Raw genomic sequence first — 17,254 nt, forward strand, 5'->3', positions numbered from 1 at the left:
GTCAATGTAGAGCCATCATTTTGGTATCAGATTTTTTCAATGTTGGTGCAAAATGACCTTTACCATTTGAGAAAGACCACTTTACAACAGAGACCTATTGTCATTCCCCTGGTCTTAATAGACAAGTTAACTTTTGAATATTTAGGATTATAGCTTACATTGTCATAATGTAAGACAAATGAATAATAATGCATTTATCTGTGACTAACAATCATAACATTTATGTATGTCTACTTTTATATATATTACTATGTATAAATATTGTTTATACATCTATTAGTTTTAGAGACAAGTCCCCGTTCCAAGTCTTTATTGGAGCAACTGAAAACACTTCCATCAGCACAACCACCTGAACAACAACAACAGCCAGTATCTGGTATGCAGCAGTCAGCAATACAAACATCTCCAGTACCAAACTCAAGTCAACAACAGCAGCAGCCAGAAACTGAGCAAGCTGAAGATGAATTAAACTCATCAACAGATTTCTTTAGTTTTAAGAGGAAGGACACAAGCAGGGACCAGTCTGCTGATTTACAGACTGGTTTACAACAGACAGGTTCGACTCAAACCAGTCTACCACAAAGTCTACCACAGACTAGTTCCTTGCAGATGGGAATGCAACCAGACTTTACAGTTCAAGCCAGTATCCAGTCTACTCAGAATATGGGATTCCCATCTAGCTCCCAGCAGTATCAGACTGGTATTCCAAGTATGCCAGATATGATGACTGGTTCTCAGATGTCTGGTACCCAGCAGTTACAACAACAACAGCAACTTCTGCAGCGTCAGCAGCAAATAAAACAGCAACAGATAATGAAACAGGTACAGCGACAGCAACAAATGTTGCAGAGACAGCAACAGCAATTTCAACAGCAATTACAGCAACAACTTCAGCAACCACTTGTCCCAGAAGCACAGGTATATTGTTTAAATGTGTACAGTTTTGGGCTGATTGAGTTTATACTGTTTCTATATTTCTATGTTGCTTTTATAGTTGAAATAAAAAAAAAGATATGTAAGAAGTAACAACAATAATAATTTCAATAATTTTGAAAGGGTTTTCAATGCTTGTTGTGCATAACATCAGCCAAATATTTTTAAATATTATTTATTTTTTCATATATTGACATTTCAGTTATTCAGCACAGGAAGTTCAATGTTTATGGATGACATGAGTTTTGGTCTGGCAGGCCAGGTGGATCTTGATGCTCAGTCCAAGGTTTGAGCCTTTTGTGACTTAAACATAACCAGGCTAAAATTTTTGAAAAAAAAATACCAGTGATTTTCTGCATAGACATTTAGAAAAGTAGCTTATTATCCCCCGCCGAAAAGGCGGCGGGGAAAAAAAAAAATAGTCTCCGTCCGTCTGTCCGTCCGACCTTCCGTCCGTCCGTCCGTCCTTCCGTCCGACATTTTTGTCCAGAGCATATCTCTAAAAGTATTTGAGTTATCAACTTGAAACTTCATAGGCTGATAGACCTCATTGAGGAGGAGTGCAGTGCACAAGAATGATAACTCTACCCTGCATAATTTTTGAGTTATTGCCCTTTGTTATTTTTCAAAATTGATTTTTGTCCAGATCATAACTCCAAAAGCCTATGAGATATCAACATGAAACTTCATAGGTGCATATATCTCACTCAGGAGGTGTGCAGTGCACAAGAATGATAACTCTACCTTTCATAATTTTTGAGATATTGCCCTTTGTTATTTTTCATACTTAATTTTTCACCTGAGTGGAGCAAAACTCAAAAGTGTTTGAGATATCAACATGAAATGTCATAGTTGGATAGATCTTATTGAGGAGGAATGTTGTGCGCAAGAATGATAACTCTTCCCTATACAATTTTTGAGTTATTGCCCTTTGTTCTTTTTCATGCTATTTTGTCCAGAGCTTATCTCAAAAAGTATTTGAGGTATCAACTTGAAACTTCATAGGTGGATGGATCTTATTGAGGAGGAGTGCATTGCACAAGAATGATAACTCTACCCTGCATTATTTTTGAGTTATTGCCCTTTGTTATTTTTCAAAATTTATTTTTGTCCAGAGCATAACTAAAAAAGCCTTTGAGATATCAAAATGAAACTTCATAGGTGCATAGATCTCACTCAGGAGGTGTGCAGTGCACAAGAATGATAACTCTACCTTTCATAATTTTTGAGTTATTGCCCTTTGTTATTTTTCATACCTAATTTTTCACCCGAGTGGAGCATAACTCAAAAAGTGTTTGAGATGTCAACATGAAATGTCATATGTGGATAGATTTTAATGAGGAGGAATGCTGTGCACAAGAATGATAACTCTTCCCTGTACAATTTTTGAGTTCTTGCCCTTTGTTCTTTTTCATACTATTTTGTCCGGAGCTTATCTCAAAAAGTATTTGAGGTATCAACTTGAAACTTCATAGGTGGATGAATCTCATTGAGGCAGAGTGCAGTGCACAAGAACGATAACTCTACCCTGCATAATTGTTTTAGTTATTGCCCTTTTTTATTTTTCAAAATTAATTTTTGTCCAGAGCATAACTCAAAAGGCCTTTGAGATATCATTATGAAACTTCATAGGTGCATAGATCTCACTCAGGAGTTGTGCAGTGCACAAGAATGATAACTCTACCATTTATAATTTTTGAGTTATTGCCCTTTGTTATTTTTCATACTTAATTTTTCAATTCAATTTTTTTCTCAAAAAGTATTTGAGGTACCAACTTGAAACTTCATAGGTGGATAGATTTTACTGAGGAGGGATGCAGCACACAAGAATGATAACCTACCCTGCATTATTTTTCAGTTATTGCCCTTTGTTATTTTCAGCCATCAGTATTCACATAGGTTTCAAATCTGTAATCACTATAGCCATCAGTTTTCATTACCAAAAGACCTCTTAAAATGGAATTATTCTGCTCTACTACATAATTATACATTCTTCCAATGAGCAAACACATTCGGCGGGGGATGGCCATGTTGACATGGCTCTTGTTTGATTTTTGAAATACAATTAATCAAAATATAAGATTAAAAAACAAAATGTGTTTCACTAAAAAAATCTGTTAAAAAACAAAATGTGTTGCACTTAAAAAATCTGTTTTTGAATAATGTCCAACAGTTAGAGCACTAACAAAAACTTTTTGTGAAAATAAGAAGAACTGATGGGTAATTACAAAGGTAGTACAATTTCTGACAAACTAATCTGTTTTACAGATCCGACGTTTAGAGGTTGAGCTACAGTATGCTAAAGATATCTTGGCCAGTACTAAACTGAGGTACGAGGAAGAAATTGCAGCCATAGAAACATCATTCAAGTAAGTCAAACTTTATATAATACATAGAGGGGAGATGTGACCTAGTGGTTCCAGTGTCTGCCAGTCTAGCCAGGGATTGCAGGTGTCATGAAATTGTTACCTTATACATGTATCTCACAAGAGAGCTTCCCAAGATGCTACAAGTTTTTTCACAAACTGTAAAAGATAATATATAAACAAAGTTGTTACTTCAAGCTTTAAGTAATGTGAAAAAAAGACACAAAATGTTCTTTTCTAAACTAAAAAGGCAAAAAATTGTTGCAATGTTTGATGTAAAAGAGCATGAACTCCTCAGAGAAGTATAATGTTACATATTTTATAAAGAATGAAATGATGTATCTAATTTGTATAGTCATAATTTTAAATATGTATAATTGTGTTTACTGTCATTGTTTTATTTATTATGTTCATTTTGCAGGAACAGAATTGCTCTCCAAGAGGAAACTCACACTAAAAGAGAGCAAAGGTAAGTGTTTAAGAAATAACCTTAGATATAAGTGTATAGAATATAAATGAACACAACAGAATCGAACAGAAGTTCATTTCATAACTTACACAATACAATTATAGTTGATATCAGAGTTTAATACTAGAGGAAATATTCTGTGCAACATGTTTCGGGTCACCTAGCGATTTTTGGTAAATTCATTCACATTCTTATATATACTCTCCTACATTAAAGCTGCATGCCTCCAGATGAACCAAAACATTTCAAGAAAATCAATTTTGACTTTAAGAAAAGTAAAAATATTCACAATTCAAGTAATGATTTACTTGTTATATGCAATTGCAGTATTTATCATAAAATTTCTCCTGTATGACTAATGCAGTATAAACTATTTTTGCATATTTTGACCTTTATTTGGTAATTTACCTGAATTGAATGTGCTGTTTGCAACGTGAAAATTACTTTTGTTGTTCACATGACAATATTTTATTTCTTAAAACATTTTCAAAATTTTCTTGAAAATAAGCATGAATCTGGAGGTGTGCTGTTTTAAAGAATAATACCTGCCCTTGTTAAAGTATAATGAAACACTTGCATGTTATGATATTTTCTATATAATTATAAGATGGAGGGCAGAGAATGAAGCATTATTAAATCAACAATTATCAAAGATGAAACAGATGGAGGATCAGAAGTCAGATATATTATCTAACATGTACAAAAAACTGGAGGAAAGTGAGAAAGATAAAGCTCAAGAAATAGAAAAACTCAAAGAAATACAAAGGTACAAAGGATTGTCAAATAGTAACTCTGAATACATTTGTCAATTAAATGTTCATATTTAATACCATCTTTATTTGGAATTTCCCTATAAGCCTTATTTTGAAGGCATTCCATTTCATTTACAATTTGTATGAGTATGGGCTGTTCTATCTTGTAAAAAGGAATTGACTTTGAAGGAACTTTACTTAGGTCCAAAAACCTAAATAAAAACATAAAACTTGAATTATTACATAGATCAACTGGAGCCTTTAAAAAGAATGATTTGCAAAGGACAAAGAAATAATACTCTTGAATTTTTGCTCATTTATCACAATTAGTAGATTATTCTGGAAAACTGAGTGATCTAATGATCTAAAATGTTGTACACAAGTTACAAGTCTACCCTAAGTCAAATGGAACATTAATCTTGAAAAATTATTTCTAGTCCCTTCATGTCAAAAACCTTTGTGGAGTCCCTTTAAGTTTTCCTTCTGTGTGTTTCAAGTATTTGTAATTAAATGTTTATTATTGTAATGAAGGTTTGGTTTACTTTGCAATAAAGAAATTTCTTTTTTAACTCATTAAAGCAATGAGCATTATTATTTTTTAAGTGCAACTAGGAATGGCTGAAATTTTACAGGCTATAGGAATAAGATATAACTTCATTTCTTTTTATGGGAAGAAAGATTTAAAGATTTTTAAGTAGCATTCAACATCTGAAGTTAAAATCAAAAAGAGGCAAGGAAATGTTTTTTTGAAATTTTGGGCTTAAAAATGTTTTGTTCAAAAGGATTTCAAAAAATTGGGTTTTTAACTTTGGGCTGAAATTTTTGGAAAAAACCATGGCTTCCCTTTGACTGTTTTAAAAATTATAGAAATAATTTCAAGACAAGCTTTTAAAGGGGAAAAATAAAGAAGGAACGAAGGAGACCGGAAAAAGTTTTAGGGAACGTTCTAAAAAATTAAGCGATGATGCAAGCTGCGCTAGTAAAATTGATACTTTTAAGGAAATTTTGTAGTCCCTTTTGTTTTTTTAAAAGAAAAAAAACCCTTAAAATTTTTAAAACAAAAACAAAAAAATATTCCCAAATTTTGTTTAAAAAAGAGTTGTTTTTAAAATTTTTTGGGGAAAAATTTTTAAAACCTTTTGACTTTGTACGAATTATTGTTGTCCTTACAGAAAATGTGGGGGAATGAGGTCGGTTGTTGCTTTTGTTTTAAAATTTTAATATTCAGCAGCCATACATATAAAATCTGGTCAGACTGTGTCCACTAAATTAACATTGTACTAAACTAGTGGCATTGCTGATTGTATTCAAAGATTTAAGAATCTATATAAGTAAGCATTGTTTATGGATAGGATTTATTCCTCTAAATTAGACAAAAACTTGGTACATGTAATTTGTTTTCAGGTTCTCTAATTATTGAGTTTATTATTGTTATCTCTTGGCTAATAATTCTTCTCTTTATCTGTTAAAATTATAATAATAATAATACATGTATATATACTGTAAATGATGCCAGGTCAGAGTTTCCTGAGAAGTTTCATCATTTAGTCACACTTGGACTTTAATGTTAATTGGGGAAATATTTTTTATTTGATGTTTTATATAAAATTTTGGAATATAAGATACATACATTAGCATTTTTCAGTAGTATTGATTTAAATTTTATTTGCTATGGATTTATTTTGTTAAATAACTATTTTTTCAGGTCGTTAATAGCAGCTGTTGAACTAATCAATAATAATGCCAAAGATTTAGGAGATTTACAGCATAAGGTGCAAAACTGGCATGCTCAAGGTCTAGATGACAGAGAGATAACTCTTAGAGCTAAAGATGAACAACTTAAAAGTAAGTTAGATATCAGTTATGATATAATTATGTTGTCAAATGCATTCAATAATTTTACCCTATTTTTGGACACACAAGACCTGTTATTGTTCCACTGTCAGTCTCTGAGAATAATCTAGTGTACTGCTGTAGGAAAAGCTCCTATAACCAATAGCTACTACCTATTATTCCCTCTTTAAGTATAATAGGATTGCAGAAGTTTTAATGATTCTTGATATCAACATATTTGATATGCAAAATTTCAGCAATGTTACTCTATTATTTAACAATTCCTACTTGACCATCATTGACTATAGGGTGTTAACTGTCGATAATGAAAATACAATGGATATTTCAGTGTTACAAGATCGTCTAAACAAGCAGCAGGAAGACAATGATCAGGAACGTCAGAGACTTCAGGAGCTTGTAGCGCGTCTAGAGACACAGATTAGAGAACAAACACGCATGCTCGAGGAGGTATATAAATTAACAGTGTTTTGCTTCTGCAAATAATCTTTTAATGGATATTTTAAGACTTTTATCAAAACTGAAATACATAAAAATATATACAAATCTGATTACTGCAGTATATTTATTTAGAGGAAAGATATAATATTTTTATTATATGAAAAATATTTTATGTTGTTTATATGGAGGATCTGTTATTTAATTCTAGGAAGAATGTTTTGAAATGATAGGAAAAATGTTTTTTGTTATACAAGTAGTAAAATATTTTAAGAAATATATTGTATTTGATTATAGGATAATAAGAAAGATAATGTGTTTCAAATATAGGAAAGTTACTTAATTATAGGAAAGATATTGTATTTAATTACAGGAAAGATGGAAGGTAAAACAAGAGCAGTCTAGATTACAAGGGTTACAGACGGCATTAGAGGATGAGAGGAGAGCCTGGAGTGATCATCAAGCTAGAGAAAGAACTAACATGGAAAAAAGTAGAGTATGTATACCAAAATACATAGACCTATTTATATAAATGTGATTCTTTTGTCTGAGATACAGTCACCACTGTGGGCTAAAATCCCATAAAGATCTTTTGAATCTTTCATGTGAGAAGCTATCTAGCTAGCTTTCAAAAGGGAGATGGTTCCTCGATCAGTAAAGATGGAAAGTTACCATATCAGTTTTGTGTCTAAAAATACCCACATTACCCACAAAAAAAATATGATAAGCAGCAAAGTATGAAATAGGTTTATTGTTGTGGTTTTTTATAAAAATGTAAAATGGATTTCATTTAAAGCATCAATAGGCATGTCTTAAATTAATTGCAGGAAGGCATTATTGGAGGTAGACAAAGATCAAACACTTTTGGGCACAGTATATCATAAGGAAACCCAAAACAGGGCGGGGCCCTAGCAGAGGAACCCCAAGTCAGTTTTGCCATGAAAAGAAATGGCGAAGGAAGAAGGTGGCCAGTATCAGATCAAGTCAGCACAAGCTAAAGCTGAATTTGAGGCCCTCACAAAGGCTATAGCTGAGGCCCGGGACAGGTCTGTTTTTATGGATATTTTTATATACAAAAAAGACAAAAAAGAAAAATTTAAAGAATATTTCAGAATATTAGTCATTTATAGAATATTTTGTAAGTATAAGAACCCCTTGACAAATAAGAAAAATGAAAGCTAGCATGTTCTTTAAGACACAGTGTTTTGTTCCATTTTTATTGCATATAAAGGACTAAATAAAATGTTATTGCCAATGTTGATGGAGGAAAATGAATTGAATATTAACTAAGGATGTGGCTATAAGATCAAGTTAACACCAATAGTCTATAAGTGTAAAAATCTGACTAATGATGGATTTATTTGACCACTGAAATAGATAATCAACAGTGTCTGTAATAACAGGAAAAGTTGTTTTTTAACTTTGTATTTTTTGTAACAGATGGATATACAGTAAGATTATAAAAAGAATTTGTGTTTAGGTAGTTAAGATAGTCTTGAAAGTTTATGAAAATGAAGATGCTTGTTTCCCCCTCCCCTACCTAGGGATGTTGCCCTAGACTCACCATAGTAACCTGGCCCCAAACAGAATCTGAGATTTTTAGAAATTTTAACATTCACATAGAATAATGTATAGAATACTATATTGATACAGGTATGAATCTATGAAGGAAACAAACAGAAATGAGGAGGATCGTCTACAAGAGGAGAGGAGAAGAATGGAGAAAGAGAGAAATAAGATGGAAAATAAGGAAGCTGAGCTGATGGAAGCCGCTAACATGATACAAGAAAAATCTCGCGAAATAGAAGATACATATACTGTAAGCCACAGAGATATGTTACTTTGTAATAAAGTGGTCTCTAAAATGAAAGTCAGAGTTCTTGGATAATTGGGTACTGTATGTTTGAACCCCACCAGACACTATGAATTTTTTACAAGCGGCCGATGATTCTACTCATATGCAAGCTCATGACTGATAAAATGCAAAGAATGGCAGGCTATAAATTTGGAAACTGGCAATATTATCTTGATATTGTAACTTTAAACACAATGAAAAATAGATAAATAAGGGAAATATTTTCCCCATTGTTATATACATGAATTATGTATATAAGAATATACTATAATGAATATATATATTTACAGGAAGGACAGAGAAAGTTTGAGGAAGGAATGGTGGCTCTAGCAGAAGCACAGAGAATTGAGAGTGAGGAAGGAAAGAGAATTGATACAATCAATCATCAGCTTAATCTACTTAAAATGAAGGAGAAAGAAATGGCAGATGTAAGATTATTGTTGTTTTCATTGCCAAAAAATTCAACTTTCTGTTTATTTTCAGAACAATTTTCCATATGTTTGTAACATTGCTTTTCTTAGGATGATCATAAAGTTTTAATTGTCCAGAAACTGCAATTTTTTAATTTTGATTTCTTAACAAAAGCATTTGACAATAAGTTTTTAAAATGTGGGTTTTCTGTGTTACATTTTTAAATTTGTGGAAAAATGGTTTTTTACGATATTTAGCTTTTTTTAAAAAAATTTTAAAACATTTGCAATATCAAAAAAAATTTGACAAAAAAAATTAAAAAATTTAATTTTTTTTCATATTTAACCAAAATTTTCTAAATTTCAAAATTTTTCTTGTTTTGAAAATTGATTTAAATTTTTGAAAAAACATTTACTAATAAAAAGTTTTTTTTTGTTTTTACTAGGAATTGAGGGTTATTTGAAAGGGGAAAAAAGAGATCATGAGAAAATTCACGGGAAAAAAAAACTTGGTTTGTCCTTTAACCCTAAAACATTTAAAAACTAGAACTGTAAATAACCCCACAACAATAACAATACTTCCCCTTTTAAAGGTAAACCCCAATCTAACAGGTTTTTCCAAAAACAGATATAACCTCAGGGTTAAAAACTTTTTTAAAGACTTGGCCTTTTTTTTAAATTTTTAACTGGGCCATTTTTTATTTATTTTTTAAAAAATTTTAAAACATCAAAATTATTTGGAAATTTTTGTCAAGGCCCAAAGCCATTGTGGAATTTTAAAATTTTTTAAAATTGTTTTTATAAAGGGATTAGAAAAAAAATTTTTGTATGTTTTTTAAGGTCATCATTGGAGTTTTATTATTTTGTATATTTGTAGGGTTTTTTAGGGAAAAAGGGACCAAAACTCCAGTTATCCAACAAAGGTTTCCCCAAAAAATTGGCATGTCATCCCAAAGGTTATATGGTACTTTAAGGAGTAACCACCTGCCCTTTAAAACCCGGCCCCCTTAAAATTTAACTCCCGTGAACAAAGTTTTGCTTTTCACAGAGGCTATTTAAAACTGAAAAAGGGTTTTTAAAATTCTGGAAAATTTTTTGGAAATTTAAAAAGGGAAGAAGGGTTTTGAGTAGAATTAAAGTTTAAATCATGAATTTATTTTTTTCATACTGTGTAACATCTCAAAGATTCTTCATGAATGCAAAAATAGTTGATTCGTTTTACAATACTAGACAAAGTTATACTAAATTGTAAAAATGTTTTTGTAGATGTCACAGAATCCTCTTATCAGATGTGTTTCAAAATGTCTTCTAGTAAAAATTCAGATGCAATTCAAAAATGCTAGTCATAAATTTTCCATTTAAAAGACAGTTTGATTATGGCCATTTTTGCCAAAGAATATTTTTTCTGCCATTGTTTATTCAAAATGAGTAAATGAGTTTTTAATTCAAGATATTTGAGGGTTTTTTTTTTAATTTTTACATAATTACATACTGTCATAGGTGTTAAATTTATATAAAACAAAGTATTTATGTATTAATATTAATTTTTCCACAGGACCAGAAGTACTTGGAAGAGCAGAGTTTATACCTACAGACATTGAAATATATGCCACATTCCTCTCCCAAAAGCTGAATCTCATCATTACTGCAGTTTATAATGTGTACTTTCAATGTAATATAATTTCCAGATATGAACATTACAAAAACATTTAACATTTTTACACTGTAGAAAGATATTGCCAACTAGAAACAAATTCTGAACCATTGCAGCAATATGACCTACCTATGCAACCATTATAAAGTCAGACCATCTTACAATCTAGTTACACTATACATGTATATTGTTTGCTGCTCAAATTTTGTGTTTTGATGTTGAAATCCCTTTGACTTACTAATAGACTGATCCATGCTTCAAGCAAGTCAAAGTGGTCAGATTTTCATGCTTTCATATTTTATTTTTCGATTTGAAAGCTTGTGAATTGAAATCATCAGTTTTGACTTTGTGATAAGTGTGCATAGATTTTATAGGAATGTTTTTGGACAAGTTGTAATATGTATGGAATTACTAGTAGGATTTAGTATCCATAATGTATTCAACACCAAATAATTATTTTATAGTTTGTATATTTGGACTTCATCTTCTTAAAAGTTAATGATTATGAGTATTTGATTATTCAGGTGTAACAAAAATTTTGGAATTATCCACAGAATAAAAAGTATTCAGCTACTATCTTGTAGTAATTAACTGTAGTTTAACTGTTATATAACTTAACTAGAATGTAATTTTTGTTGATTGGCAGATAAATCTTTGTGTGGATAATCTATAGCACATTAAATTGTTGAAAAGTTTATTTATAGCTCATAACAGTGTAGAAAATCTATTTATAGTGAATACTGTTTGCAGAAAATCTGTTTATATTGTATATTGACATAGAAAATCTATTTTTAGGTCTTGGAGATAGTATAATTAGATCTAGCAAATATGTGTCTTAAGGTCGTATAAAATGAGCTCAGTGCCATTTAATATCTGTAGTATTTATCAAAGTTGCAGCTATGTTTTTTGGTCTGACATTTTGCATTATTTTGATTTATTTTTCGTGTTGGACATTTTACATTATTTTGGCACATTTTACATTATTTTAGTGCCAAACCTCCATTTGTTTCCATTTCTTGTGCCTTACCTAGATCTGTAGAGCATGTTAAATGCCTTATTATCCTTCAAAAACATGTTTTTCCCCACAGCATTTTACAGAGTTGTATTCTCATTGTCCTGTGATACAAGTCAGCAATAAAACTTTGTACACTTACATATAAACATAAAGGGAAAAATGAAGCAATTTCATGATTGGAAATTTCATGAGGTTATTAATAACATTGACTTTTCATATACATGTATATATAAAAATTATATATAAATCAATGGGAAAGGTTACCCATGGTACATATAAAAATATTTTTTAATTTTTATAAGGTTTGTGAAGATTGCAGAAAAATTGGTAATGTGATAAAAATGATTTGATGGTATTTGTTTGTTTTTGTTTTTTTTAAACTGAATTACAAAGCATTAAATGCTCATCAGATTCTTGCATTTTTATTTAAATTGTTTGATAAATTCATTCAAGATCCTCGTGTTGTATTCTTATTTATTATATTGTAAGTTTTCTGATGAATATAAAGTGTATCAACTCAAGATATATATACATAAGCGATAGTTGTCTGTAACCCATGCTCGATATTTGCTCGAGTTGGGATGTCAAGAATGTGCGCTGATTTTATGTTTACATACACCTAAGAAAAATTGTTCCTTTAGTTTTGTCCAGATTTTCTGTATGTATTTTTACATAAGGTGTATAATTAAAGGAGAATTATACAAGTTTTGGTATTCTGTTGGATTGCATCACACATTGTGTAAAGTTGTATATGTTCACACTAGCATGTACACACTCAAAAAATTGTGTAAAGTTGTATATGTTCACACTAGCATGTACACACTCAAAAAATTGTGTAAAGTTGTATATGTACACACAAGCATGTACACACTCGCCCAGGTGGCTGGGGTGATAATCAATATGGATCATACAACCCATGAAAATATCACATTCATGCAATATTTCCTTGTAATGCATATAGTTATATTTGAAAAAACTATCTTATTTGTTGGGTCCATACCCTAAAGGGCGGATGGACCCTCATTAAGCATAGAATACACACAAAGCCTTATTTGTTTTTGTACAAGAAGTAAAGACACTGGTAATGAATATTTTTACCATTATTTTGTATACAAGAAATAAAGATTTATAAATGTTGTGTCAGTGTAGACTATATTACATGTAAACAATCTTATAATAACAAACCAAGCTGTGATATGTTTTAATTTGTTTATTTTATGTTTTTATATGCCCGAAAGAATTTCGGGCATATTATGTTATACCCCCTGGTGTCCGTCTGTCCGTCCGTCCGTACGTCTGTTAGCAATTTGGTTTCCGGAGCATAACTTAAGTTCCATTTGGCCCACAGTATTCAAACTTCATAGGATGATTGCCCATATTGGATAGAAGACCCCTATTGATTTTGGGGTCACAAGGTCAAAGTCACTATTAGCTAAATACTGAAAATGGTTTCCGGAGCATAACTTAAGTTCCATTTGACCCACAGTATTTAAACTTCATAGGATGATTGCCCATATTGGGTAGAAGACTCCTATTGATTTTGGGGTCACAAGGTCAAAGGTCAAGGTCACTATTAGCTTAATACTGAAAATGGTTTCCGGACCATAACTTAAGTTCCATTTGACCCACAGTATTCAAACTTCATAGGGTGATTGCCTATATTAAGTAGAAGACCCCTATTGATTTTGGGGTCACAAGGTCAAAGGTCAAGGTCACTATTAGCTTAATACTGAAAATGATTTCCGGAGCATAACTTAAGTTCCATTTGGCCCACAGTATTCAAACTTCATAGGGTGATTGCCCATATTGGGTAGAAGACCCCTATTGATTTTGGGGTCACAAGGTTAAAGGTCAAGGTCACTATTAGCTAAATACTGAAAATGGTTTCTGGAGCATAACTTTAGTTCCATTTGACCCACAGTATTCAAACTTCATAGGATGATTGTCCATATGTGGTAGAAGACCCCTATTGATTTTGGCGTCACAAGGTTAAAGGTCAAGGTCACTTTTAGCTAAATACGTAAAATGGTTTCCGAAGCATAACTTAAGTTCCATTTGACCCACAGTATTCAAACTTCATAGGATGATTGTCCATATGTGGAAGAAGACCCCTATTGATTTTGGGGTCACAAAATCAAAGGTCAAGGTCACTATTAGCTTAATACTGAAAATAGTTTCTGGAGCATAACCTAAGTTCCATTTGGCCCACAGTATTCAAACTTCATAGGATGATTGTTCATATTGGGTAGAAGACCGCTATTGATTTTGGGGTCACAAGGTCAAAGATCAAGGGATTACTATCACCTTTAAACTGGAAACAGTTTTCGCTCAATATCTCAAGTATTAATCGAACTACAGCTGTAAAATTATATAGGATTAACAGCTTTATACCCCTGACGTCTTGGTGTCCATCCGTTGTAGCATTTTTACTTACAAGATAACAAGTTGATGGTGGTGCTTTGAAAACAGCAACTGTATATATACATGAATGTTCTTCAGCTATAAAGGAGGATTGCTTTTGGAAGGAGGTAATACTGTATTTAATTCCCATGTCTTCCTCACTAAAAGAAAGAGTACTTTCGGGCATATAATGCTCCACCTAGCGGTGCTCTTGTTTAAGCATTTTATAGTCCTGTGCTACATGTCAAAGTTTAAGTTCAAAGTTTTAGTTTGTATGTTATTTATTAGTAATAAACATTAGTCAGGTTGTTCTATTTACATATATGTCCATGTTTTTACATATCATGTGTACTTTTTATAAGACTTTTTGGAATAAAGTGGAAAAAAGAAGATGTATTTTAAATCTTTGCTCTTGTCATCCTATGTTAAAATCTCTTCAGTTATATCTTTTGCAGGTTCTAACTTCAAAAATGGTGAGATACATGTATTTTGATATTAATGAACAAGAAACGCCGCAATGCGACGAAAACCAGGTTTTCAACGACCAAGTTTTGATGTGACAGCAATCAATAGGTCAAAGTGCACTGAAGTTATGGAGTAGAAGCTGAAAATTCTATTGTAAGCAAATGACCTTGAACTTGCTCCCAGATATCTAAGTGGCAATCCAAAGCTGCCACTCAGCAAGTTTGGTGTCAAAAGGTCAAAGCAAACTCAAGTTATAACATGAAATCTAAATACATTGACCTTGATCACAGAAACCTGGATAGCAATCCCAAGCTGCCTCTTGATATAAGCTACCCATTTATCAAGTTTGGTGTCAATAGGCCAAAGCAAACTCAAGCTATTGAGCAGAAACTGAATTTCTATTTTTAGTAACAGTGACCTTGACCTTGATCAAAGACACCTGGGTAGCAATCCCAAGCAGCCTCTTGATATAAGCTATCCATACACCAAATTTGGTGTCAATAAGCCAAAGCAAACTCAAGTTATTAAGCGGAAACTGAATTTCTATTTTTAGTAACAGTGACCTTGATCACAGACACCTGGGTAGCAATCCCAAGCTGCTTCTTAATATAAGCTATCCATACACCTTGTTTGGTGTCAATAGGCCAAAGCAAACTCAAGTTATTGAGCGGAAACTGAATTTCTATTTTTAGTAACAGTGACCTTGACCTTGATCACAGACATCTGGGTAGCAATCCTAAGCTGCCTCTTGATATAAGCTATCCATATACCAAGTTTGGTGTCAATAGGCCAAAGCAAAGTCAAGTTATTGAGCAGAAACTGAATTTCTATTTTTAGTAACAGTGACCTTGACCTTGATCACAGACATCTGGGTAGCAATCCCAAGCTGCCTCTTGATATAAGCTATCCATACACCAAGTTTAGTGTCAATAGGTCAAAGCAAACTCAAGTTATTGAGCAGAAACTGAATTTCTATTTTTAGTAACAGTGACCTTGACCTTGATCACAGACATCCGAGTAGCAATCCCAAGCTGCCTCTTGATATAAGCTACCTACACACCAAGTTTGGTGTCAATAGGCCAAAGCAAACTAAAGTTATTGAGCGGAAACCAAAAGATGACGCCCGGCCGCCGACTTCGGCATTACAATTACCCGGCTTTCGTTGAAAACCTGGTTAAAAAATAGTTACCAAATAAATTCACTTATTTTGTTTGGGAAAGGACTGAAACACCATGTCATAACAAATCTACGATAACTATGTCAACATTTGAGACAGTAATTACTTGCCTTTCAATCTAGCCAGGTCAGTCTGAACTTCAGCATTGTTTGAATTGGATTTATCCTGTTGTAAGACTTTTATGTTGAAAATCGTTTAAATTAACAATGGAACAAGCTTGCACCAGAGTCGAACGTCAACCTTCTGTAAGCTAGCCAAATAGTACTCTCTCATGGAAGAGTTTAATTTTGGGATTTGAACCCTAAACAGTGATTTTAGACAAAGATTATAGCTAAATTTACATATGGTCTATAGAAACACAGAGGCAAGTAACATTTCAGGTGATGGAAGTTTTTAAATGTCTTTGTGCATTAATTTCAATCTGAAATATTTGTCATAAATGGCCCATTTCAATCATAACCACATCATGACATGTGTTTTGATATCAAGACATGTATCTGCATGACTGCAAATAATAAAATGTTTCAAAATGAAACATGAAAGCCTAATTTCCATACATTTCCCTTTATAAAAAGGGCTTTCTACTAGCTGTAACTTTTCGGTCCTTTCGATCAGTCTTCGGATAAGGAGCTTAAACACAATAGAAAGAATACACACTTTTACTAAGCAGGTAAATTCATAGTTATACAAGTTATACATTATATTTTAATCATTATATTTTTAGAAACCAAAAGTACAATCTGTATACCTATTGAGGATATTCCAGATTTGGTTATAATTAGGTGACAATGGGCATTCCATTGATTGATTTTGTTTGTCAGACAAATTTTTCAATCATAAATTTACTAACATTGACTTTTATTTTCTGTTGGATGTCAGTAAATACTTTTGATACTCATGATACAAAGATTTCACCCTTTGTTTATGTTGACATCTGAGCTTCTTTCAAACCATATTATTATGAGTAATCGTCAAGGTGTTCCTTATGGGCGACTTTTTTTTAAAAGTCATACTAATTACAAATCCAATCCTGTCTCAAAAGTTGTGCAAAAACAAATCATCTATGGACTATACTTTGGAAAAGTAAAAAAACGTTTGCCATGCTTGTTCGCCATGCTTTGTATGTAAACCTTCCTTAACTACTGTACTATGGTTGACACGATCATTTTCATTTGGTAGACAACAAATACTTGGTGGTAAAAGTCATGTGTCACTGAAGGGATGTTCTGACCGAGTGGTTAAGGTGTCTACCTAGTGATCGTGGATTTGAGCCCTACTTGGGTCACAATTATGTTATGTTGTATGACATCATACTGGTTCCACCAAGCGGACTTGAAAATGATAAATATAAGTTGCCAGAACTTGTTTTACAATCAAGCTTAAATAATTTCTCACTGAAGACAAACCTGGCTATTATCTACAGAAAGGGGGGGGGGGGGAGGTTAGGGGTGAAATAAAAATCAACACTT

At 32.2% G+C, this 17,254-nt stretch overlaps 1 protein-coding gene across 1 annotated transcript in view; it reads left to right on the forward strand.

Annotated features, from left to right (window-relative positions):
- The window catches only part of LOC132731298 (fas-binding factor 1-like), a 33,507-nt gene extending 20,891 nt beyond the window's left edge, over window positions 1–12,616 (forward strand). The window contains 12 exon segments of the mRNA XM_060717452.1: window positions 281–918; window positions 1,136–1,219; window positions 3,202–3,302; window positions 3,721–3,768; window positions 4,376–4,534; window positions 6,226–6,365; window positions 6,703–6,821; window positions 7,183–7,305; window positions 7,641–7,855; window positions 8,463–8,628; window positions 8,955–9,092; window positions 10,630–12,616. Of these exon segments, the coding sequence (XP_060573435.1) occupies window positions 281–918; window positions 1,136–1,219; window positions 3,202–3,302; window positions 3,721–3,768; window positions 4,376–4,534; window positions 6,226–6,365; window positions 6,703–6,821; window positions 7,183–7,305; window positions 7,641–7,855; window positions 8,463–8,628; window positions 8,955–9,092; window positions 10,630–10,707 (2,009 nt within the window). The 3' untranslated portion in view covers window positions 10,708–12,616.
- The last annotated feature ends 4,638 nt before the right edge of the window (window positions 12,617–17,254 follow it).

This window comes from Ruditapes philippinarum, unplaced genomic scaffold (genome assembly GCF_026571515.1).
Source record: "Ruditapes philippinarum isolate M1 unplaced genomic scaffold, ASM2657151v2 ctg5249_1_1_1_1, whole genome shotgun sequence".
In the NCBI taxonomy this organism is placed as follows: domain Eukaryota; kingdom Metazoa; phylum Mollusca; class Bivalvia; order Venerida; family Veneridae; genus Ruditapes; species Ruditapes philippinarum.